This window comes from Corvus kubaryi, unplaced genomic scaffold (assembly GCF_017639235.1).
Source record: "Corvus kubaryi isolate FWS band 111438036 unplaced genomic scaffold, C.kubaryi_AGA036_p1.0 37300, whole genome shotgun sequence".
NCBI classification, from domain to species: Eukaryota; Metazoa; Chordata; class Aves; order Passeriformes; family Corvidae; genus Corvus; species Corvus kubaryi.
In genome coordinates, this window is record NW_024581093.1 from 145,941 (window position 1) to 170,427 (window position 24,487).

The 24,487-nt window shown below is 53.7% G+C and overlaps 1 protein-coding gene across 5 annotated transcripts in view; it reads right to left on the reverse strand.

Moving 5' to 3' along the window:
• ACSF3 (acyl-CoA synthetase family member 3) overlaps positions 1-24,487 on the reverse strand; it is a 51,559-nt gene that overhangs the window by 10,143 nt on the left and 16,929 nt on the right. For 4 of the 5 annotated variants that reach the window (XM_042027009.1, XM_042027005.1, XM_042027008.1 and 1 more), the window contains exons 6-7: positions 20,922-21,034; positions 8,785-8,911 (exon numbers count right to left, since the gene is read on the reverse strand). In XM_042027009.1, coding sequence (XP_041882943.1) covers positions 8,785-8,911; positions 20,922-21,034 — 240 coding nt within the window. Of the gene's footprint in view, positions 1-8,752; positions 8,912-20,921; positions 21,035-24,487 lie in introns of all 5 variants that reach the window. The other variant, XM_042027007.1, reaches the window with a different exon arrangement.

Consider the following 24,487-nt stretch of genomic DNA (forward strand, 5'->3'; position numbering starts at 1 on the left):
TGAGTTTTAAGGTCCTCCCAACCAAACTCATTCTGTGATTCTGTGAAACTCCATCCCAGAGCCTCCTCCAGGCTCAGAGCAGGCTCTGCTTCACCCCCCTAGAAATGAAGACCCCTTCCCGCTGTGCCTGGAGGATCCTGCTGGCACAAGAGAGACCATCCGAGGACACCGGTATCTCAAGGAGAACACTGGCTGCTCCCACGCCTCTCCCACACCAACATCCAAGAGCAATCAATGGCTGTCATGCCTTGTGGGCCCCTGGCCACTGGGGCAGAGCAGGATTTAGCCACCCACGTGAAATCTGGAGGTAATTTAATGGCTCCTGAGAAAGGGAACCAACCCACTGGAAGGGAATCGCTGTTTGTTCCCGCACCTTGCCACGAACATCGCCGGGAGCGGCGGCAGCAGCAGGTGGGTGTGCAGCACCATTTATTTACACAGTAGAATTGTTAAGGAGATTTGTAGCTCAGGGCCATCCTCCCCTCCCCCTGTGCCTGCCTGGCTCCCAGCAGCTGAGAGGCAGTGAGGGGGGACAGACCCTCTGAGTGCCCTCGTGGCTGCTGCCAAGGGATGCAGGGACGCAGATGCCTCAGCATGTTGGTTCCTCGCTCTGGATTTGGGCAGGGGGTGGGAATTGTATCACAGCTCAAAGCTGCTTTGCAGCTTTCTATCTATCCATGTGAAGCTGTGTCAGGGAAGGTTAGGCTGGGTATCAGGAAAAGGTTCTTCCCCCAGAGGGTGCTGGGTGCTGGGCACTGCCCAGGCTCCCTGGGGAATGGGCACGGCCCCAAGACTCCAGGAGTGTTTGGACACTGCTCTCAGGCACAGGCTGGGATTGTTGGGATATCTGGGCAAGGCTAGGATTTGTACTTTGATGATCTTAATGCATCCCTTGCAGCTCAGGATATTCCATGATTGATCTGTGAGAGGCATTGGGTCATCTGCAAGCTGCTTGTTCCCAGGAGAAAGGGGTTAAACAATGGACTCCCCACTCTCAAAACTTCTCCAGAGGTTCCTGGAGCAGCCAGCATGAGGAAAAGAGAAAATCAGAAATGAAAAAAAAAGAAAGGCCCAGCCTGGAATGAATTCCTGTCATGCTCTCTAACAGGGAACTTTGTATTCCACAGGCAGCAGCGCTGAGCCTGCTGTCAGAGCCACGCTGGGAGAAAGGGCAAAACCCTGCCGAGATGAAAGAATGGGAAGCACTGGAACAGCCTCCCCTGGCATTTACACCTGGAAAAAAATAAATCACTCAAGGGCATCTCACAAAGAGCTGTGCTAATAAGGCTCTCCTCCCCACGCTGTGTGGCTGCGCCGGCGGAGCGGAACATGGAGCGGTGCCAGGAGTGCTGGCAGCAGCTCAGGCACCTGGGAGGTGAAGGGAGCAGGTAAGACAAACCTGACTGAACCCTGTAAGCCTGAGCTGAGCTCTGCCCACCCTGCTTCCAGCCAGGGGACAGAGGGACTTGGGGACCTGCCTCTGGGCAGCCCAGGAGTGCAGCTACCCCTTGTCTCAGCTGGTCCATCAGGGATTCCTTCCCCTCACGTGTATTTTCCAAAGGCTCCTCACATTTACTGCACCTCTCAGTCAGGGTGAGAAGTCAGGGTGATTCCCACTGACCCTCCTGCCTTGTCTGCACATCCTATTTCCTTCACCATCCAAATTCCCCCTCCACAACCCCGTCCTGGCCCCTGTGAGTGGGCTCATTCCACCACACAGACCTTTCCCTTCTCCCAAGAGGACTTTTCTCCTTCTCTGAGCACAGGGAAGAAGTCAGTACAGCATTTAGGCATTACCCTCTCGTGTCAGTGTCCCACCATGTCTGCACACAGGATCCCCCCTGGGGTGGGGAAAGCACCATCCACTGCATGCCTTCCCCATCCCATCCCCTCTCCCATCCCCTGCAAGCCAGACTTCCCAGCACACCCCAGTGTGCAGCAGGTTTGGCTACCAAGCACCATGTCTGTGCTATTGTTCTGGGCCTCAGGGGTTGCTGCAGATGGTCACTGCTCCAGCCTCGGCCTGGCCTGGGTTGGACACCCTCGCACGGCCTCTGCCAGCCAAGCCCTGGGCGCCGGCACGTGGCCAGGAGAACACAGCACCAAATGGAAACTCAGCCTTGGCAAAGCCTGGCAGCACCTCAGATCCTGCCTGCCCTTGGCAGAGGAGCTGCTCCTCATTTTTATCTCATTTCTTCAGCGCAGCATGACCAGGAGCCTCTCCAAGCCCTCACAGCCACAGGACAAGAGCAGATGAACGCTCCCCAGGCTGCACGTCCCACTCCAAGGGGGCCACGCTGCTCCAGTGGAAAACAGTGGAAAAACCAGGCAAACCTTGAAGGTTTCTGCAAACCAGGCAGCCAAGAGTTTGGAGGTTCAGTCCTCATTAGCAGGAACTCATGGGTGACTGATATGATACAAGCAGGCTGAGCAGGGACCCCCCCCGCTCCTCCAGCCTGAATTACTGCAGATGGGTTTGCCCAGAGGACCAGCCAGAAAAGAAAATGGGTAAGTAAAAATTAAAAACGCTTCTTTTTTTCACATTAGCATTTAAGTATTTATGGAAATCCCTGCAGACAACCAGATGAAAAAGAAAACTCAAAGAGTAATAAATAAGTCAATGCTCCAAGGTGTGGCTGCACAGCTGAACGTGGCTGGTGGAGCTTTGAAGAGTGTGGTAACAAAAAATAACAATGGCAATAATAAAAATATTAGAGCAGATCCCTCTGCTCCCTGCAGCCACTGAAGGATGATCAAACCTTAGCAAAAGGGAGAATCACCTCTTCTTTTCCATGCACTGACGTGGGGCCTGGCCTTGGACACTGCCAGGGATCCAGGGGCAGCCACAGCTGCTCTGGGCAACCTGTGCCAGGGCCTGCCCACCCTCCCAGGGAAGGATTTCTTCCTAAATCCCTGAAATGGGATGGAATTGAGTCAGATGGGATGGGGAAGAATGATTCCCAGCAGTCAGGGGTTCGTTCCAGGCTCTCCCTCCAGGCTGTGAGAGCAGCACTGCTGCAGCACAGCTCGAGGGGCAAAAGCAGACACAGAACAAGAGGGAAGAGCCTGGATTTTGGAGCTGCAGGTGCCTGCTGTTCCCACCATCTCTCAGCTGGGGAGCAATTGCTCCACGCCTTTGGAAACGAGCCTCAGTGCAGCAGAGGTTCTCAAAGAAGGAAAGGGTTGGCATCCAAGATGTTTGATACGACGAGAGCAGAGCTTTAGAGAGTAAACAAATTCTGTGCCAAAAGCTGCTCTCATTTACAGCTACAAAAATCCCAAGTCACTCTGAACTGCTGAAAACATCAGTTTCACCAGCAGGCAAGGAAACAGAATCATAGAATCAGGGAATCACAGAGTGTTTTGGGTTGGAAGGGACCTTAAAGCTCATCTCGTCCCACCCCTCCCATGTCCTGGTGACCCCAGGGCTTCCAGCTGTCAGGCAAACCTGGAAATACTGAATCCTCAAGGAGAAGGAATAAGGAGAAGGGAATTCTCTCTCCAAAGTGTTGGAAGGGTGTGTGTAAGGAACATTTGGGGGTGATAAAGGCTGATATACCAGAAAATATTTCATCTTTATGTTTTTAATTTTAGAAACACCTCTTAAATTGGGGCTGGGTGGAACGGGGAGCCCAGCACATGCCTGGTGTGGCTTCTGCTCCTGCCCCATGGATATCTGGTGGAATCTCCTTCCTACAGCAGCACACGGAGCTGTGTCTGGGTCCAGCTGGCATTTTTGGGGGTGTCCTTCCATGTCAGTCGTGGGAAGGTGGCCCCCAGCTCTAAGCTGCTTCCAAAGGCAGCAGGTGAGCGCTGCCATCCTGCCCCACCGTGAGCTGCTCCCTGCCAGGCTCCAAAAGAAGCTCCTGCAGGCAGGAGCCCACACTCCATCCGGTGGGATCACACCGGTAACTCGCTTAATTTCAACGCATTACAATTAAGGAATCATTTCTTTAAAAATAGAATTTGCATTAGCTGGATTTGTGAGTAGGAAAGCCACTGCAAACAAACAGAAAACCTGCAGATTAAGATGCTAATTAGATGCATTTCTATTTATAATCTGCCTTGATCAGCCTCAAGTATTTTCTCCTTCAGGTGTCTGTGCTCCACCCACGGATGTGAGCAATTCCCCTGGCAGGGAAACACCTGCTGCTCCCTGGGGACAGCCAAGCGCCGGGAAAAGCCTGTGCCAGAGGGATGGGGGTGCATCCTGCTCCTTCTCCTTAGGGAGCAGCCCCAGAGGAGGGATGGGCTGTGCCTGGCCAAGGATGACCTGCCCAGGGTCCTTCCTACAAACACCACATTTCTCTGTGCTGGAAAACTGCAGGAAGCTTTGCCTTTCCCATCAGAAGGGGTGGAAATCAGAGAATCATGGAATTAGCTGGAAATGATCTTTAAGATCAAGTCCAACCATCAGCCCAGCACCACCACCATGGTCACCACTGACCATGTCCCCAAGTGTCACATCCAGGTGTTCTGAACACTTCCAGGGATGGGGACTCCACCAGTGCCCTTTCCATGAAGAAATTTCCCCCCATATCCAACCTAAACCTTCTCTAAGGCCATTTCCTCTCATCCTGTCCCTTGTTTCCCCCCCCCCAGCTGCCCCCTCCTGTCAGGGAGTTGTGCAGAGCCAGAAGGTTCCCCCTGAGCCTCCTTTTCCAGCTCCCTCAGCCGCTCCTGGGGCTCCAGTCATGATGGGGGTCGGACTTGATTGCCTTGAAAGGTCCTTTCCCACCCAAACTATTCCGTGATTCTATGGAATCTCCGAGAGCCGGGGCTGGGAATGGCAAGGATCTGCAGCTGCTGTCAGTTGTGGACTGGAGAGCTCAGTCTGAAAATGATAGAGAGACAGCAGGAGGTCGCTGAAATCAGTCAAGAGTCACTGGGATCCTTCCCTTGACTGGGATTCATGGCTGCAGCAAAAGCATGTTCCATTTTTGGAGCAAGCTGGGAATCCAGTGCTGAGTGAGATGCTCCCAGCTAAGCCAGGGCTTGTTCTTGGTGCTTGGATTTGTAACCACAGTGGAAAAACAACTTCTTTTTGTTGTTGTTGGTTTGTTTTGTCTTGTTTTATTTTCCCTAGAGTCCCCTCTTTCACTGCAGAACATCCAGAAGGAACAAAGAGACACCAGCTCCACTCTGTTCTCCCTCTAAAGCCTTAACAACAGGATATGGGGAAGTGTTTTGGGCCATAGGATTTATTATTAATGGGGTTCAGGAGCGTTTGTGACCTGTGCAAAAGGGTCCAGCAAAAATTCACTGACAAACCAAGATTTAACAATGTGAAAAACAGCTCCAAGGTTGTGGGGGTTTCTTAACTGCAGCTCAAAGAAAGAAATTTAAAAGATGAGTCATCATTCCGAAATGTGCACCAAACAAGTTAAATAACTCTTACTTTCTTAACGACATATTAATCAAAGTGCATTGATTCTTGAATCAGATTCTACTCCCAACAAGCTCTCTATCTTCTCCATCCTGATGCATGCATTAAGAGAGTTTTATTCTGACAGATACAATATAGCAATCAATAAAATCTTATTATACGGAGCAGAGATACATGGATTTGTTGCAGGATTTATGCACTACTTTCAAACCCGGTGCTATTTCATGTCTCAGCCTTAACCTGTAATTGAAAATAAATCTCCCTGAATACACCAGATTCTAATTTTCTGGATGTATGGGCAAATGTGAATGGAAGCTGGCCTTCCCTGGGGAGCACGGCTGGATGGGCACATTCCTCTGGAGAAATCCCTGTGCAGGCAGGGAAACGTGGGGAGAAGGGCAGTGCCTGGGCACCACGGTGGGCACCCACCACGCTCCCAAAGCCTCCTCAGGCTGCCAAAGGCACTTGCTGCCTCCTGGGCAGGGATAACACAGGGACAGTGCCAGAGCCTGACCCATGTGGGCAGGGCAAGGCTGGGATGGATGGAGGGATGGAGGGATGGAGGAATGGATGGATGGATGGAGGGATGGATGGGTGGATGGACGGATGGACGGACAGATGGATGACCAGGGAAGCTGCTGTTTCTCTGCTGCTCTCCTCCAGTTCCCAAGGTTTGATTTTGCTCATAGGATCATAGAATGGTTTGGGTTCTGAGGGACCTTAAAGACCACCCAGTACCACCCCCTGCCATGGGCAGAGACACCTTCCACTGTCGCAGTGAAGGAGTTTTGGCTCCAAAACCCATCCAACCTGGCCTTGGACACTTCCAGGAATGGGGCAGCCACAGCTTCTCTGGGCACCCTGTGCCAGGGCCTCATCCTAAAAAACTTCTTCCTTCTTTATTTTCTCCTCTCCTCCCCTCTCAGCAGCACGTGAGTGAGTGTTTGGAGGCTGCCTCTCACCTGGCAGGGCCTGGCACAGCTGGGAAGGCTCGGCAGGGACAGGAGCCAGATGCCCACAGGCGTTTTTCCTCTGGGCTCGGCTTGGTCTCTGAGGGCTTGGTGCCACTTGGATGTATGACAGCAGGTGGAAACCCAGCAGTCTCCCTGGAAATGGCTGGAGGGGACTTTGATCTAAGCAGCTCTGTCAACAGCGTTAATACAATAAAAATAATCAAATTCACTGGGATGGAAATGAGAGATGGAGGGATCGGCAGACAGCAGTGCAAATCCCAGGGAATAAAGAGGATGGGAGCAACAGCACATCCCCTCTGCACCACCAGGAGCTCAGAGGCTTCTCAGAAGAGCCACAATCTTGAATTCATCAAAGTCACTGGTTTTTTTTCTGATTTTTTTGGACAGGGCTTTGAGCAACCTGCTCCTATGGAAGGTGTCCCTGCCCACGGCAGGGGTGGGGCAGGATGAGCTTTAAGGTCCCTTCCCACGCAAATCATTCCATAATTCTGTGAAACCCCAGCCCTGAGGGACTTGGCCACCACCTGTAGCCCGCAGGTCACTGGTGGGGACACCCACTGGGGTCGGCAGTGAGCGGAACGCTGGCACAGAGTCGGGAATGCCATCGCCGGGGTTTTGGGAACACCATGTGCTGGCATTCAGCCTCAGCTTTAAAACACTCACCTGGATGACCTGGAAGTGGCAGATACAGGGAATTACAGCCTGGCAGTGGCCAGGATTCACCTCTATTGGATCCTGCCAAGATGGTTTTGGCTCCAGAGTAACCAATTTGTGCTTAATGGAGATAATTCACCATCCAGATCCAATCCCTGTGACAGGACACAACCCCTTTCGTTCCCTCAAGGGTTTTTTACCACCACAGGACATTTGCCACCTCTGAGTGATCTCCAGAGGCTGCTGATGAGGCTGGGGCAGGCAAGGTGAGGATGGGGCCACGGGATTGCTCCCGGCACTGCCGGATAAATGAGGCTTGGGAAAAACCCAGCCCCATCGACCTGATACGAGAGAGGGAACAGGAGGCAGGAGAGGAAAGGAAGGTAAGGAAGGCAGAGTGGGGGTAGGGATGGGGAAGGCAGTTCAAGCCTCCTGCCCGAGGGAAGGGGGACATCAGGGAGGTCACCTGGCTGCTGGGGGGGTTGTCCAAGCACCCCTTGACCCACCCTGAACACCCCACTCCTGTCTCTGCTCCCCTCCCTTGTTTCCAGCCCTGAGCTTTGCTCGGTTGGCGAAAGGGTTAAGTTTAATTTATACTGATTTCTATTTAATATCATTCTCTCCCCGTAGGAGCCGGCAGCTGTGAGCTGATTGTAGTCCCTCATTATGCAGTCTGTATCACTAATGGCCTGTGACAAAGGCATGCCATCTTCCCGGCCTTACCCCCGAGAGCCAATTAAACACACATACTCCCTTCCTGTTTGCGGCGCATTACAATGAAATTAAACTGAATTTCAAAATCATTTTCTCCTAAAGACATCTCTTTGCAATAATTAATGCACGCTATTCCTTTGCAGCTGAAATATTCATCAGGAGTGTTGACTAAAAAAATTTTTAAAGCTGATTGCCCTGCACCTCACGTGAGGGCTGGTGATGCTCCGGTCCCAGCCCGTGGTACCCGCCTGGCTTGGGGACTCGCGGTGACACCGCTGGCAGAGTGAGCTCTGCTCTGGGAGAACAACCAGAATAAATCACAGCTTCTTCAGGAACCATCAATAAATCAGGTTACACAGAAGGCATCAGAAATCCAGCCAGACTCCTGCCACCACAGCACTGCTAGCACACAGTAAAGAGGGGAATGGGGAAATCAAGAGCTGTGGATATCATGGAATCAGAGAATCCCAGGATCACTGAGGTTGGAAAAGACCTCCAAGGTCATAAAGTCCAACCTGAGACTGATTCCCACCTTATCAATCCAGCCCAGAGCACTGAGCACCACATCCAGGCATTCCTTGGACACCTCCAGGGATGAGGACTCCAAACCTCCCCAGGCAGCCCCTGCCCATGAACAACCCTTTCCATGAAGAAATTCCTCCTGATGTCCAACCTGAGCCCCTCCAGGCACAGCTTGAGGCCATTTCCTCAAATCACTGGAAGTAGATCCCAACCCCCACCTGGCTGCACCCTCCTGTCAGGGAGCTGTAGTTGGCAGTTAATGATTCCGTGCAAATTGAGACAAATCCCACCTGTCTGCCAAGCCAATTCCCTGGAGAACATTCCACAGTGCTATTCTATGCTTAGGAGCAAAGGACCCCAAACACCCCCCGCCACTCGGTGACTCCCTACGGCCAACGCAGGCAAAGCCCCTTCCCGAGCCAGCGTTTGGAAGCACTCCCAGCTGCCACCCCCAATTCCAACCCCCCTCCAACCCTGGGCACCAACCCGGAGCTGCTGTTACCTGTGCCAGGTGCTGGGGGGCCGTTCCCGTACCTGTTCTGAACCAGCCGTCAGGCGTGAAGGCGTCCGCGGTGTCCTTGGGTCTGTTCCAGTACTCGCGGAACACGGAGGGGCCCTTCACCAGCAGCTCCCCCTCCTGTCCCTCCAGGCCCGGTGTCACCTAGGACAGGCACACAGTGAGTGCATGTCCCCATCACCTGTCCCCCAGTGCCAGGGAGGCAGCGTGCAGGGTGGCACGCAGGACCCACACCGCAGGACCCACACCACGGGCCCTTCCAGCCTTTGCCAAGCTCACCACGCCCTGCCCACCTGCAGGACCTCTTTCCTCAGGTGGAAAGGCTCGTCCACGTGCTTTTGATATTCCAAAGCACTGGAAATGAGCACCTGTGTTATACAAAAACAAGGATTGCCATCCTGGAACCACAGTCCAGGTGATGCCTTCCAGCTGCTGGGAGAGAGGTCACACATGCAAACGTGCAGGAAATACCCTTGGGAAAGGGATGGTCCTTTCTGACCCCTTCCAGGGATCCAGGAGCAGCCACAGCTTCTGTGGACAACCTGTGCCAGGGCCTCCCCACCCTCACAGCCAGGAATTCATTCCCAATATTCCATCTCACCCCATTCTCTGTCAGTTTAAATCCACAACCAAGGTGTGCAAAGCCACTGCTGGGATGAGATGTGCTTGAACACACGGCTCCATCCCTCCATGGAGAACAGCTCAGTAACGGGAATTCCAAGCCACTTTCCCAGCCACTTTGTACTTGAGCTGCTGCAATGGCCAGGATCCATCTGGGACCCTGAAAATCAGCAGTGCCAGAAACAGGGCCACGAGGGAAAGCTGTAATAGCAGTGCTGGAGCACCAGGCAGTCCCAGGGCAGGGCAGGCTCTCTGCAGCCTCTGATGGAAACAAAGCTTCCCTAATGGAAAACACTTAGAAAACATTTTTAAGTAATTTCTTCCTGATGTCCTGTCCTGGAGGATGAGGTGACGAGGGGATCTCTGCACACACAGCCCAGGCTGCCAGAGCCCTGGCTGGGGATTAATTCCCTGCCTGGAAGATGCTGCAGGAAAGAAAGATTGTTAATGGCAAAGAGGAATTTTGCTGAGTGATGGCAAGGCGAGGATGGTGCTGGGTGAGTTCTCCCCAGGGATCTGAAAGAGGGAGCCTGAAGTCCAGACTATCCATGAGCAAGACAGCATGGAGAAACCTGAGGTCCGGGAGAGGCTGGAGCAAAACTCCACACCTGCAGCAGCAAGGGCACAAAGGATCCAAAAAAAGGGCACAAAGAGGCACAAAAAAGGGCACAAAGGGCATAGGATGCACAAAGCCTCCATGGACAAGCAGGGACATGGTGGGTGACACAGAGGGACCAGCAAGGCTGGTTCAGGGCTCTTAGGGGCTCTGTGGAGTTTTATGATGTAGCTCTTTCTTCTCACTCCTTTTCCTGCTGGTCCAGCTGTGGCATCACAAAACAAGCAGCTTCCCTGAGCAGTGTCCTGGTGTTCAGGCTCCTTCCCACTCCCCAGAAGGGCTGGGGAGTGGATGGCAGAGATAAGAACCTGCAAACAGTTCCCTGAGCTTCACCGACACATCCTGCCAGGCTCTGGCTGCTTCTTGTCAGCGCTGAACACAAGAAGAGGTGTAAATCTGGCTGCTACAAACCCCTCCAGCCCCATCCTGCCCAGGAGTCCCTGGTGCCAGATACCTGCACAGCCCCAGGGATCAATCCTGCCCAGTGTTTACCTGCCCACTGCCACGTCTGGTGTGAATCAAGCCTTGAACCCACTCCAAATTTCTTGTCATATCAACTCAAATTTTGGCAGCGGCTCAACCCACATCTTATCTCGAGCAGAGGCCCTTGGCAGCAGGCACCTCCCTGTTGTGTAATTTAATGATGTTATGGCTGGCTTGCAAACAGTAAAACAGAGAGGCCGTGACGTTATCTTAATAGGATTGTGCTTGCTGCACTCGGAATGTCACCGGCACTGCTCCCCAGCGTGGCACAGGGGCACAAACCGCCCCGGCGCCAGCTCCCCAACAGCAGCAATTAAAATTCAAGGTTCATGGCACTTATCTCCTCCAACCCCTCGTGTCTGATCCCTCTACAATCCCAGGTACACCAGGCTGCCTGGCTCTGGGAGCGGGGATGGCAGCACACGGCTGGGGTGGTTGTTTCCTTCCTCCCTCCCTCCAATCCCGGCGGCTCCCGTCGTTCTCGCACGGCTCACAGCACAAGCAGCTGCTGGAAGCATCACATTGCTGAGTGCACGGATCTCCCCCTCTCCCAGAGCCATATTTTAATGCATTCCAGCAAGTTTAACACCCAGGCACAGCGTGGCCCTGAAGGTTGTCTGAGAGCTCACTGCTCTAAACCCAGTCGAGCTGGACCAGCCGGCTCACGAGATAAGATCCCATTTTCCACGCACGGAAATAAAAGGTTGTAATAAATCCTTTGAAGGCCTAAAGCTGGGTGATTAGAAAATGCATATTTCCCCCCGTTCCCATTTTACCTCTTTATTGGGAGGGTGGTTTGTAAAGAGCTGGGAATCCCCGCCTGGCACTGGGCCCTGGGATTTGTTCAAAGGGGCCGTTTGTTTTCCTGCGGTCTCTGCCCCGCGCTCCGCCAGGAGCTGCGGCACAGGAGCTCCTAATGCACTCTAATGGAATCAGGGAAGGCTCAGAGCGGCGTGTCCTTCTCTGGGAAGCAGGGAGGGCACGGAGGACTCCTAAGCAGAAACATGTGGCAGACACAGAGGGGAGGCTGGAAGGTGAGGGTTGAGGAGGTGGGAGCGTGTTCTTGGGCTGGGGACTGGGAGGAAGGCAGACTTTTAGGAGAAAACCCAAATACCTTCAGGCTGCAAACAGCAGGTTTTAGAGGGACCCATTTAACTTCTACCAGATGCCTCCTTCCCCCTTCACCCCCCAAAATACTCAGAGTCATGGAAGTGTTTGCTTGGAAGGACTTCAAAATTTATCCAGTCCCACCCCCTGCCATGGGCAGGGACAGCTTCCACTGTCCCAGGCTGCTCCAAGCCCCAATGTCCAACCTGGCCTTGGGCACTGCCAGGGATCCAGGGGCAGCCACAGCTGCTCTGGGCACCCTGTGCCAGGGCATCCCCACCCTCCCAGCCAAGAATTCTTTCCCAATATCCCATCTAAGCCTACCCCATTTCAGTTTAAAGCCATTCCCTGTGTCCTGTCCCTCCATCCCTTGTCCCCAGTCCCTCTCCAGCTCTTTTGGAGCCCCCCATGGCCCTGAAAGGGGCTCTGAGGTCTCCCTGGAGCCTTCTGCACAGGGACCTGCACTTGGCTTTGCTGAACTTCTTTCCTGGGTGAGCACCAAAGGCTGTGGGTCAGAGCATCACCTCTCAGCAGGGACCTTAAAAAGGGACCTTACAACTCCATGAAGGAAAAGCACTTCGACTTGTGGGAAGGAAAGAAATGCTTCTGCAGCCCTGCCTCCTCCTGCTGTGCTGCTCAGCTTGGAAGTGCTTGGCATTTTTCCCCACCTTGTAAATAAATGATTACTGTGATCAAAATAATTAAGCAACTGAGCCCTTAAGTGACTAATAGAAGACAATAATTTATATATGTGAGGTTTATGGAAGTGACGGAGCCCTTTTAGCTCTTCTGCCAGAGAAGGAACTTTTTCCTGGTGTTTGTTGGGCTTTTTTAACATCCCAGAGCACAGAAATGATACAAAGCCTGAAGGACTGATCCAGCTTGGGCTGATCCAAGGTCAGGCTGTGGAGCACAGATGCCCTGCCAGGCTCCTCACTCCTCTGCTGGAGCTTAACTGCCACCAGCACCTCCAGACACCTCCCTGTCCCCTCAATCACCCCTTCAAGGCTTTGGTGGCCCAGAGCCTTGTCCCAGAATCCCAGGATCACTGAGGTTGGAAAAGACCTCCAGGATCATTGAGTCCAACCTGGGCCCGATCCCCACCTTGTCCCCAGCCCAGAGCACTCAGTGCCACCTCCAGTCCTTCCTGGAGCACCTCCAGGGATGGGCACTCCAAACCTCCCTGGGCACTTCCAAGGCCTGAGCTCCCTTTCCATGGGGAAATTCCTGCTGCTGTCCACCCTGAGCCTCCCCTGGCCCAGCCTGAGGCCGTTCCCTCTCCTCCTGTCCCTGTTCCCTGGCAGTAGAGCCCGACCCCCCCGGCTGCCCCCTCCTGTCAGGGACTTGTGCAGAGCCACAAGGTCCCCCCTGAGCCTCCTTTGCTCCAGGCTGAACACAGCATCCAACAGCTCAGCCCCTGCTGACCTGGAGAGAGCAGGGCAGCTCCAGGCTTGGCCCAGACTCTGCTTTTCCAGCTCACACCACATCCAGCTCTGGTGTGGGAGGTGAGGACATGCTCACCTGCCTCCTAAAGGAAGCTGGAGACAATAATCTGCTTGCCAGTGCCTTCAATCACCGTCTCCCAGGGCCATACTGGAATGGATGTCCTAGGACTGTGAGGTTTGTTAGAGCATTACCAAATTCCCAGGCAGTCTGAACTTCCCTGCACATTCCTAATTAAAAATTCCCTGCTAAGTTGCCTGTTTTTGTAAAGGCATTATCGTTCCTCGGAGCTCTGTGTCCTGCAGCATCCACACAAGCCTGACAGGAGGCAATTTAGACACAGAACAATTTTCCTCCTGCTGGAAAAAGGCAGATTTCTGCTCCTCAGGGACACAGCACAGAGAGAGTAAGGAAAAAATAAAACCCAAACCTAAAAACCCCAAGCTCAGGCTGTAATCTGCGAGGCCACATTTCACATCTGTTTTTGCAATGTTAACTTTTATAAAAGGGCTGGGAATAACACAATCCATTTACTTTTCATTTTGGAGAGTTATAAATTTAAAAGCAAGGCTGGTGCACAGTGGAGCTGGAACACTGAAACTTATTTTCAAGCAACCCAACCCTCTACTTACAGCAAACGTTGCTCCACAGAAAACAAAAGTGATTGTCTATATTTTTAGGCAATACTGATTTTTTTAAGTTACCAGCCTGATTAGCTCCAGATGATCCCAAAAGCACAACAGAAAACAAGCCAAGTTTGGGAAAGGTCAGTCCTCCCCACAATTGCTCCGTGGACACAAAACTTCTTGATCTATATTAACACCATAAATTAAATGTGTAACACTATTGCAGAGATGCCAACAGCTCTCCACGCTGCTGCTCTCATCCCTGTCGTTCACAGGCTTCTCGGGATAATAAATGAGGTGAGATGTCAGCACATCTTCCCACTCCCCCGGCCCTCCTTGTTAGGGGAAGGCTCCTGATGTGCCCTCGCGCCGATTCCGGGCCCGGGGCAGGCAGAGGACCAGGCAAGGACTCAATTAGTGGCCCACCTTTGGTTTGGTTTCCATCAGCCTCCCCTAAAAGTGGCGGTGGGGAGGCTCTGATGAGCTGTGGCTGCACACACGCTGCCCCACAACCTCTAATTGCTTCCCATGCTGAGCCAGCCCCTGCTCCCCTTGGCTGCAAGAGCTCTGGGACAGAGACTGCTCCTCTTCCTTCAGCACCTCCCCACCATGTCCAGGGTTCTTCCACAAACATCCCAAATCTTCCCTCAGCTACAAAGAGCAATATTCTAGTGGAAGGTGTCTCTGCCCATGGAACGAGGTAAGCTCCATCCTTCCAATCCAAACCAGTCTGGGATTCTATGGAAGAATAAAACAACAATAGAGAGATTAACAGAGACCCTGAGGGGTGCTGTGACAAAGGTGAGCTCAAAGGAAACACTTGTGGAAAGAGGCTTCTTCTTGACAGATGGACTCAACTTCCATGTGCAAGGAAATGCTCTCCTGGGATTGAGGCTGTCCCTGTGATGGAAGAGTTTCCAGCTGAGAAACAAGGGGATGTGATGCTACTGCAACCTCTGCCTCCACTTCTACTACCAGGAAGAAATAAATAGAGTGATGGCCACAAATAAAAAAAAATAATCAGAGGGCAGACAGAAAGAAGGAAGGAGATATAAATACATCTGAGAATGGAATTAATGCCCAGGTTAAGGAACTGGATGTGATCAATGAGAAGCAGTTAAAATGTTTATACAGGAACAAAAGCAGCCTGGGCAACAAAGTGGAGACTCTTGAATTACTTGGGCAGGACACAAAACAGGATCCTGAGGAGATGAGAGAAATATGGGGAAACAAAAATGGTAATTGGAACAGACACAAGTGCAGTGTCCAGCACTGCGAGGGCTTTGGAAGGAGGTTTTGGAAGAAGCCGAGGCAAATGGAAAATGGGAATAAATGCAGAGTGTTTTCACCAAAGGTGGATCGTGCCAGAAATCCCAAGGGTTGGGGTTGAAGATAGAAGAAAAGCTGCAGATCTAATCCAGACTACCTTCAACAACACACTGCCCACACTCCCTGATGGAAGAGATCAGGGAGCTGAGGAAAAGCTGCTCGTGAGAGATGGAATGGGGATGCTGGAGGTAAAGTCCACCATCGAGGTACCAATACATGAGGATGGGGTGGAGCAGGGACAAGAAAACCTGCAGAGAACTGAAGGAGAGCTGTTCTGGAAGTGCAGGAGCACTGAGGACAAAGAATGAACGGGCCTAGGCTGAGGTCTGGTTGGGATAGGAAAGGAACAACACAAGTGTTCCGTTGGTTGTTCCTCTGGGACAGCCAGAGACAGGACTCCCCGGGCCAGGCAATCACATCTTGGCTGTACCTGGCCATTCTCAGGAACGCCAGGCACGGCTGGCACGTGCCCATCTCTGGCCTCCAGAGAAGAGCCAGGTACAGTCACACCACATGTCATGGAATAACTGGCTGGATGAGGAGAATCCCACAGGGAAACACGTGCCAAGTACCCAGACCCACACCTCCCATGGGCAGCAGCCACGGGGGTGCCCACTCCTCCAAGACGACCCTGGCAGCTCCCTGGGCACCTCCCCACGGGTTCTCCAGAGATCTGGGACGAACACAAGCGAGGTGGAGCCGCTCCTGGTCTCCTCCACAGGGACATCAACGGCCAAGAGCTGCAGTCACAACCACGGGCGACAGTGCCAGCTGCCCCCAGCCCCGCCGAGGTGCTGGCAACCAGCAGCAAGCTGTGAGCAGATGGCACAGACACGGGGGGCACGGGGAGGAGGGGACAGAGATGCTGGTGGCTTTGGGGAGGGACGGCCACAGCCGAGCCGGTTCCCATCCAGGACGACAGCTTGCATATGGATAAACAACGAGATAATTACAACCTTTGGAAGGGGGGGAAGCCCACGGCACAGCGTCCTCCTGCTGCCAGCTCCTGCAAGCCATCCGTACCCACGCTCCCTCTGCAGCCTCTGCACGAGGCAATTGCTCGCCATAAAAGCCCTGGCTACAGCCCTGCCTTGGCTACAGCTGTGAAGCCATTTAGCTATTGATAGCCCCCCATTGTCAGCACCAGGGTTGGGCTTTCGTGAGAGAGAGCAATTTGGGAAAGATGAAAAAAAAAAAAAAAAAAAAGAGAAATCCAACAAAAATGACAACCCAAAAAACCCAACAAACAAACAAGCAAAGACGGAGAGAGACAATACCCGACAGCTTGCAGGGTTTCCAGGCCTCTGCCAGCTGGGAAGCTGAGCGTATGAAATATGCATTGCACTGAACAAAGCAAACTGAAACGTTCAGAGCTGGAGAGCTGTAACCCTTTCCTGGGCGCCACGGCCACAGGGAGAGCTGCCAAAAATTCAGGGGAAAAAACCCCAGGGGAGGAAGCACTCGGTGCTGTGGGTAAGGATTACTGAGGCTGAACGGTCAGACGGGCTCAGCAGGCAGCTGCCTGAGGAAGGGGGAAAGCTGAGGAACTGCTTCAGATGCCAGTGGCTCCTGGAGCAAGATGTGGGATGACTCCAAGCAGGCAAAGCTGTGCTGTCCCTGACACCCACTTCCACACCTCTGCTCCCCAGGGAGGTGTGGGAGGAGAAGCATTCCCGCCAGCACTCCCAGGACAGCATCCCTGCGGGGGCCCAGCTCTGTGTCCCCGCACTGCTGCACCGGCAGGGCAGGCAGGCACTGGGACTGCCATGGGACTGCCACCTCCTGCCCACGCCGGCCTGCCACAGGCGTCCCCAGGCTGCTGCGCATCCTCGGCTGAACAGACGGAGCAGTGAGTGGATCTGCCAGGCTGGAGCACCTTGTCTGGGTGCTGGCAGTCCCGGTGCTGCCTCAGGCAGCCTGAGCCTCGCGGCTCTGTGTCAGCTCCGCAAGCCAGTGCAAGGTGCAAAACACCCGGAGGAAGCAGCACAAGAGTGGCTGGAAACCTGAGCAAATGGGATGGACGGAGCACAGGGCTCCTGAGATGTGAGGAGACGGAAGGGCTGGAGCACGTGCGGGAAAGGAATCCAGCACTCCAATCAAGGGACACGGGAGAAAATGCAGGGAAGAACAGAGATCCAGCGAACTTTCAGCTAAGTGGATTATTGATCTTCAGGGTGTGCCAGGAACCAGCTTTGCAAATTACAGCAGTCCCCTGCTGCAAGCTCAGGCAGTTACCGGATGGCAGAGCAGGAACGCTCCCCAGCTCCCTGCTCCTGCCACCCACACGCTTCCTCCTCCTCCTCCTCCGCCGCAGCTCCTGTTTGGATCGCACGTGTCCAAAGGGCGCCGGCACGAAAGGAAAGGGAGCGATGCCCCAGCCTAACGGGAGAGACGGGGTTAGTGGGGAAGGAACAGCTCGGAGAACGCCTGCTGTGCCGGGAGCAGGAGGCGGAACTCAGCCCAACGCGAGTGGGGAAGGCGCTGACCTTGCGAGGCTACGCAGACAATTCCCTTGGCAAAGGCAGCGCTCTCTGCTCGATGTCAGGAGGGCTCTGCAGGCACAGCCGAGGTGTGAACGCCTCGCAGATTGCCCTGACAGTGCCTCAGCCCCGGCACAGAGATCACCTGCTCACAGGAGCCCGGGCAGGAGAGATGGCTCAGAGCCCAGCTCCTGCCGGGGTGCTCAGCATCCCCCTGGATCAGCCCCATGGTGCCTGAATCATGGAATCACAGAATATCCTGGGCTGGAAGGGACTCACAGGATCATCAATCCAACCCCTGGCCCTGCACAGACACCCCAACAATCCCACCCTGGGCATCCCTGGCAGCGCTGTCCAAACGCTCCTGGAGCTCTGGCAGCCTCGGGGCCGTGCCCATTCCCTGGGGAGCCTGGGCAGTGCCCGGCACCCTTTGGGGGAAGAACCTTTTCCCGATCTCCAACCTAAACCTCCCCTTGTCCAACTCTGGCCGTTCCCTGGGTCCTGTCACAGGTCACCAGAGGGAAGAGATCGATACCGGCCCTTCTGCTGCCCCTCACGAGGACGTTGAAGACCCCTGAGGTCGCCCCTCAGTCTCTTCCAGCCCTCAGCCACTGTAAGGTTCAGAGCCCTCCTGCAAGAGAGACAAGGAAGGAGGAGGCAAGGAAAAGGCCATGTGGCACAGGCAGGTGACACCAAGCAGCTCTTCCCATCCCTGGGACAGCCCCTCTGCCGTGGAGGAGCTGATTTAAACAAAGCCAGGCCTTTCTCGGACCGCTGGAGCGTGATGAGCGCTCGGACTGTCAGATCCGCCTTGTTTTAAATAAATTCCACTGACGCTGTCTCTCCTGACATGAATTATTAACCAAGCATGATGCACACAGCGCCAGCAGCAGCGTCTGGGGCAGGCACTGAACAGGTGAGGCTCTGCCTGGGACCGCAGGTGTGAGGCACTGGAATTCCAGCATCCCTGGGAGCAGAGGTGTTGTCACCACGGCTGCCACCTGCCTGCCCGCATGGTCACACCAGGGAAAGTCACACTCCATGCCCAGGGCATATAAAACCCAAACTCCTGGCACCTCCATGCATCCATCTGTGCCAACACATGCTGGGACCAGGGACTGTTTTTCCCACCTTGTGACAGTCCCAGGGACAGAGGCAGCTGGCTCTGCTCTGCTCCTGGAAACGTTGTGGATGTCCTGGAGGTGCCCAGCCAGCCACTCTCTCCTAGAGTGGCCCAAACAGATGGGACCATTGCTCTCCCTCCAGCCTGAAGGAACTGCCAGTTAGGCTGGGCAGAGAGGAATGGTGGGTGAGATGGGGACAGCTTTTCAGAGAGGGACCAACCCATGAGCCAATGCCCAGAGGCAAATTACCACCTCCCCACACCCTCCCCGGCTGATGACTTGAGAATTCACCAGAACATCCAAAAGGTCCCTGAGGGAGAGCCTGACGGAAAGCAACCATCAGCAAGGGGCAGGGAGCCAACGGCAGCACTGGTGGGAGCTCCTGGAAGATTTGTGAGCCATGGGTATGGACCTCAGCCACCCACTCTGGGGGCTGCAGGGTGCCTGTGAGAAATCACCAGGATAAAGGGCAATTCCTCTCCCCCAAAATAAACCCAAGCAGCCTGAAGCCAGAGGAAAGAGAAGAGTTATGTGAACTCCAGCTCTGTGAAGCCCTGAGGAGGTGCTGGGCTCCCAGCACCAGACACAGATCATCTGGGCTCCCCTTCTCTGGTCACTCAGTGCAATGAGAAGGAAGGGGAAGGAGTACTGAGCAGAAAAAATAACATTCCATATTTTTTCCTCTCATAATTCAGTAGAACAACATCCACATTTCATCCTGGAAGGAGCTGCACTTTGGGGATTCTCGTGTCTGAGACCTAATTTGTAAAGTGCCCAGGGATCCCTGAGGGGAAAAAAGCATTATAGGATCATTATTAAAAGGGACACGTTATATTTCATGTCTCGGTTCCACACAAGTGGGAAAAAAAGGCCAAGAACAAACTCTGGGATCAGAGGACAAACCTGTGAAACATAACACTCATCCAGGAAGTGACAAGAACAGGACATGGGGAGTCTCCTGCTTTGCCCACTGCTCGGCCACACCACAGCAGTGACACAGAGTAAGGAGCAGCAAAGAGGGTTTTTTTAATAAAAGCCACAATCGTGGTCCCTCTCAGCTGTCCCCTGGGCTGTTTTAAAGGTCTGGGGTGGATCCAGCTCTTACAGCTTCAGAACATAGAACACATCCCGAGCACAACCCACCCATGGGGCTGCCCACGGTCCCGCTGGCTCCTCCACCTGCCACCAGATAATTTAGACAAAAAAAAAGGGTTTTTTGAGCCTCTCAGCAGTGCTCACACCAGCAGTGTCTCTGGCACAGCCCAGAAAGCTCCTTCCAAGCCCTCAGTAGTAGGTGGCTGGATGAGAAGCCATTTCCCAGGGCAGTGAGTGAAGGAACCTATTTCAGGTTGAATCTCACAGCTGCCCATGTCCCACCCATGCGCTGTCACTGCCGGGGGCACTTCTCTCACACACAGCATTTATCTGCTCAGCCAAGCCCTGACATCACCGGGCATGGATCTGCCAGAGCAGCACAACACCCACAGTGAGGGTGCAGAGGGGAGGTGGCAGGAAGGCAGACCCTGCTCAGCCACTTCTGTGGGAAGAGACAGCCTGGACCTTGGGCTGGGGCTGCTGCTGCAGCAGGGAACACTCAGCACCCCAGTACAGGGGGAGATTATGCTTCCCCATCCCACATACCTGCGACCTCTGGCACACCAGAACTGCAGGTGCAGGCATCATGTGGAGCTTAGAATGGAGCTGGACTTCCATGGAAACCTGATGGGTTCCCCCCAGTGCTGTTTTCAAAATGAGTGCAACCCTCAAGGCCAGGCCTGCTCTTTCAATCACAGAATCATGGAAAGGTTGGGTTGGGAGGGACCTTAAAGCTCGCCTTGTTCCATGGGCAGGGATCTTCCACTAGACCTGGTCTTCAGAATGAAATAGAGTAGGTGTAGATTGGATATTGGGAAGGAATTCTTCCCTGTGAAGGTGGGGAGGCCTTGGCACAGGGTGCCCAGAGAAGCTGTGGCTGCCCCTGGATCCCTGCAAGTGTCCAAGGCAAGGTTGGATGGGGCTTGGAGCAGCCTGGGACAGTGGAAGGTGTCCCTGCCCACGGCAGGAGGTGGCACTGGATGAGCCTTAAGGTCCCTTCCAGCACAAACCATTCCATGATTGTATGGACAGCACTTGTACAGTCCTTAAAGTACCACGGCTATAGGAACCCACAAAAACAGTACAAGAGACTCAGTGATACAGAGCTCCTGGGAATTAGAGCAGCACAAGCCTCAGTCCTCAGGGTTTCAGAGGGCTGGGAAGGAGAGAACTTTCCCTGAACGAAGACCTTTCCAAAGGGAAGCAGCAGAGAAGACAGCTGAGCAGTACCTGTGTGCTGTTTTCATCCCCCTGAGCGTGGATGGTGTAGGACCAAGCGCCGTCCCTCAGGGTCTCGCCGGCAATGCGCACCTCCACGCCGGGGAGCGGGGTGCCCACAGAACCTGCGGAGGAGAACAGCATGGAAACGGTGCCCAGACTCTGGGAAACCACAAAATCAGGGATGCAAAAGAGCAGCTGCTCGTCTGTCAGTGGCATCTGTGGGCTGTGCTGGCACTGAAGAACCTCCTAGCGGGGGGTGTCCTTCAGGAAGGCATCGATCCCACCGTGTGTCTGCATGGAAGTGTCAGGGAGGTGCTGCCGTTGGCTGAGCAGGCAGTGCTGGGAATGCCTCTGAACACAAACGTGTCTCAGCCCCGAACAGTCTCTCCTGGCCACTCTTTGAAGACATCTGTACAGCTTCAGAGCTCAGGAATGAAGCTGTTTCTTTTTTTTTTTTTTAAAAAAAAAAAAAAGAAAGGCACCACAAAACCTACACAAAGCTGTGAAAAGCGAGAGCACAGCGATTGCTCCTCTGCAGCCTGCACCTGACAGGGGAGGCAAAGGCTTAGCAGCTGAGAATTGCCAGGGATTATCTCAGTTTTAGGAAACATCAATACACTGGAGACAAAACATCACAGGAGAAAAGCAGGGATCAAAACCACCCTGTTCTTCCACAGGTTTCAATTTCAAAGCCAAGGAGCTGACACTGTCACAACTACCACAACTGAGCTGCAAGCTGGGTCTGTGACCCAGAGCTCCCCGACCTGCAGCGTTCCCACCCCCTGGTTTAGTGCCTGTTCTTCCTGGGGAGCACCTGAAAGCTCAGCAGAGAGGGCAGCTGTGTTCCTGTGACCTGTGGGATGGGCAGCTGCTGCCTCAGCAGGCCTCGCTCGGCATCTTGATGGCACGAGATGGCTCCTGTGGCAGAATGGGGCCTGTGACCTTCATCCCCTGGGAGCAGGGAGAGGGACAGCAGCTCACAGCAACCTGTGGCTCAGCGGGTCTGGACAGGACTGAGTTTCAATTGCAGAAGGACTTTTCACAAGGGCCTGGAGTGACAGGACAAGGGGAATGGCTTCCCACTGCCAGAGGGCAGGGAGAGATGGGATATCAGGGAGAAATCCTTCCCTGTGAGGGTGGGGAGGCCCTGGCACAGGGTGCCCAGAGCAGCTGTGGCTGCCCCTGGATCCCTGGCAGTGCCCAAGGCCGGACTGGATGGGGCTTGGAGCACCCTGGGATAGTGGAAGCTGTCCCTGCCCAGGGCAGGGGGGGTGGAACAAGATGAGCTTTAAGATCCCTTCCAAACCAAACCATTCTGTGATTCTCTAAGTCGGTAACTGTGCTCTTTATCTTAAAGGATGATCAATTCTTTTCCCCTGGAGTGCCTCCAGTTGATGCTTTCCAGGTCTGCCAGGATCACCTTGACACTGGGAATTCTCTAGAGCAGGGAGTGCAGGACCTGGAGCTCAGCCCTGTCTTCCTCTTGTCACTTGTATTTCAGGCATTTGGGTTCAAGGGGCATTTTCCCTGTCCTGCTCTCATCCTCCCATTGAAGCCCTGGAGATCTGCTATCTGTGACATCATGATTTTGTCTGCTACATTGGTCAGTTGCCATGGAAATGGATATGTCGTCGTAGCCCAGATTTATGGCATCCCTGCAGGATCAGCCAAGAGCAGATGGGCTATGAGGGAGTGAGATTTTATTGCAGCGAAACTACCCGAACAATTAGCGAATCTGGCTGGAAATAAACACAAAGCGACGTGGCAGCTCCGTGATCCGTGTCTGCTCCGCTCCAAACTGCCTCTGGCATTCCGGTCAGCCAGCACAGCCAGGTCCTCCCCTCACCACCAGCACCCCTGGGCTGCTCCCACCTCCAGGCCACACACTGCCAGGACTCAGAGACAGAGGGTTGCAGCAGGGGAAGGAAGGAGCCACAAGCCAGAAGTGCCCTGAGCTACCGTGTCGAGGTATTTATGGAACCAGAGAATCACAGAAGTTGGATCCCACAAGGATCATCAAGTCCAGCTCCTGGCTCTGCACAGGCCAACCCTAAAAATCACACCATATGTGTTACAAACAATCTTGCACCTGCCATGGGAGGCTCCAAGAGGCCTCAAAGCAAATAACAAGTCATGGAAAACACCCTCAGTGTCGCATGGAAGGTTGCTGGAGCCACCTTCTAAACCTCTGTGGGAACGGTTTCTCCAGGGTGAGAAACACCGTGTGTGAACAGACTCCAATCTGCCCACAAGACGTGGCACGTTTGTGGGCAGGCACCACAAAGTCAGTCCTGGAAAGCTCAGGGAGGGAGCAGAAACCAATGCAAGGAACTGCCAAGGGCTCTCACAGACTTGGAATTTTTCAAATCAAGATCAGCCTGATGCCTTCCCAGAAGATGCTTCTTCCCTGGATGCAAGCTGCAGACCTCAACATGGAAATGGGCAGTGACTCATGGGCAGCAGGACTCCAGGATTAGTGCCCACTGCTGCTCCCAGCCCTTGGGAATGAGACACCAAAGATCAGCACAGCGCTGGCACATCTGAAGGCACAGAGGAGGTGACGTGTTCCCCACAGTGTTTCAGATCACAGCTACTAACACAGCCCCACCAATGCCTCTCCTACTGGGCTAAAATAAAACCAGCATGTAAAACAAGTCCCTGGTGGAGAGCTGCTTCCTTACGTTTCTGTCTGGAGAAGCTTTTCTGGTATTTAGGGAAAACGACAAACTTTGAAATCAACATCTGTAAAGGCTGAAAAAGTTCCTACCATTGATTAGAGCTCCACAAACCTGACAGGATTCATAGAATTTGTGCAAAAACAATGACTAGAGCTTCCCAGGCCCACCCACCGTGTCAAAATACACCCTGTGCCAACTCCAACAGGTCAGCAGAAATCTGGGCCCATCCCCAAAGGAACGGCCCCAGAGGTCCTGCCACAGCTGGGGTGATCAGAAGGGGGTCAGCACTCTGCACTGGCTTCCTTTTGTCCCCAGACATAATCCTGAGGGGAAACTGGGGAGAAATCCCTGCTCTTTCCCCTCTCCATCCCTCCAATTTGCAGGCTCCTGGATGTTAAGCGATGCTGGCGCCTCGCCCGCGGTGTCGCAGGGCTGCAGGCAGGAGGGGGTGACACCGTTCTTCTTTCACCCGTTCTCCTCTGTTTAAAAAAGTTGTCAGCTCTTCCCAGATCAATTTAATTGGCCCCGTGCTCTGTGTCCTTCGGTATCTGGGTAGCTCGGTGCTGTTCTGTGCCGCGGTGTCCCGGGAGGATCGGAACAGGCCAACGATAAGGCACTCAAGGATCTCACTGTCAACAATACACGGAGTCCCCGCTGTAGCAGCTATTAGCTGCCTCTGATCTAAACCTCCAATTAAAGTGGTGATTAGGCCCAGTGAGGCATTCTCCGGCCATGAATTATTCATCTCCCTTCACAGTAACAGCACCAGGGGGGATTAGAATGAGAGCTGGTGAAAACAGAGGCATTTTAAGCAGGGTTTTAACCATATACAAGCAAACATTTATCTTTCAAATCTTTCATCTTTGCTGCTTCTGGAAATTAAAGCTCCCACACCCC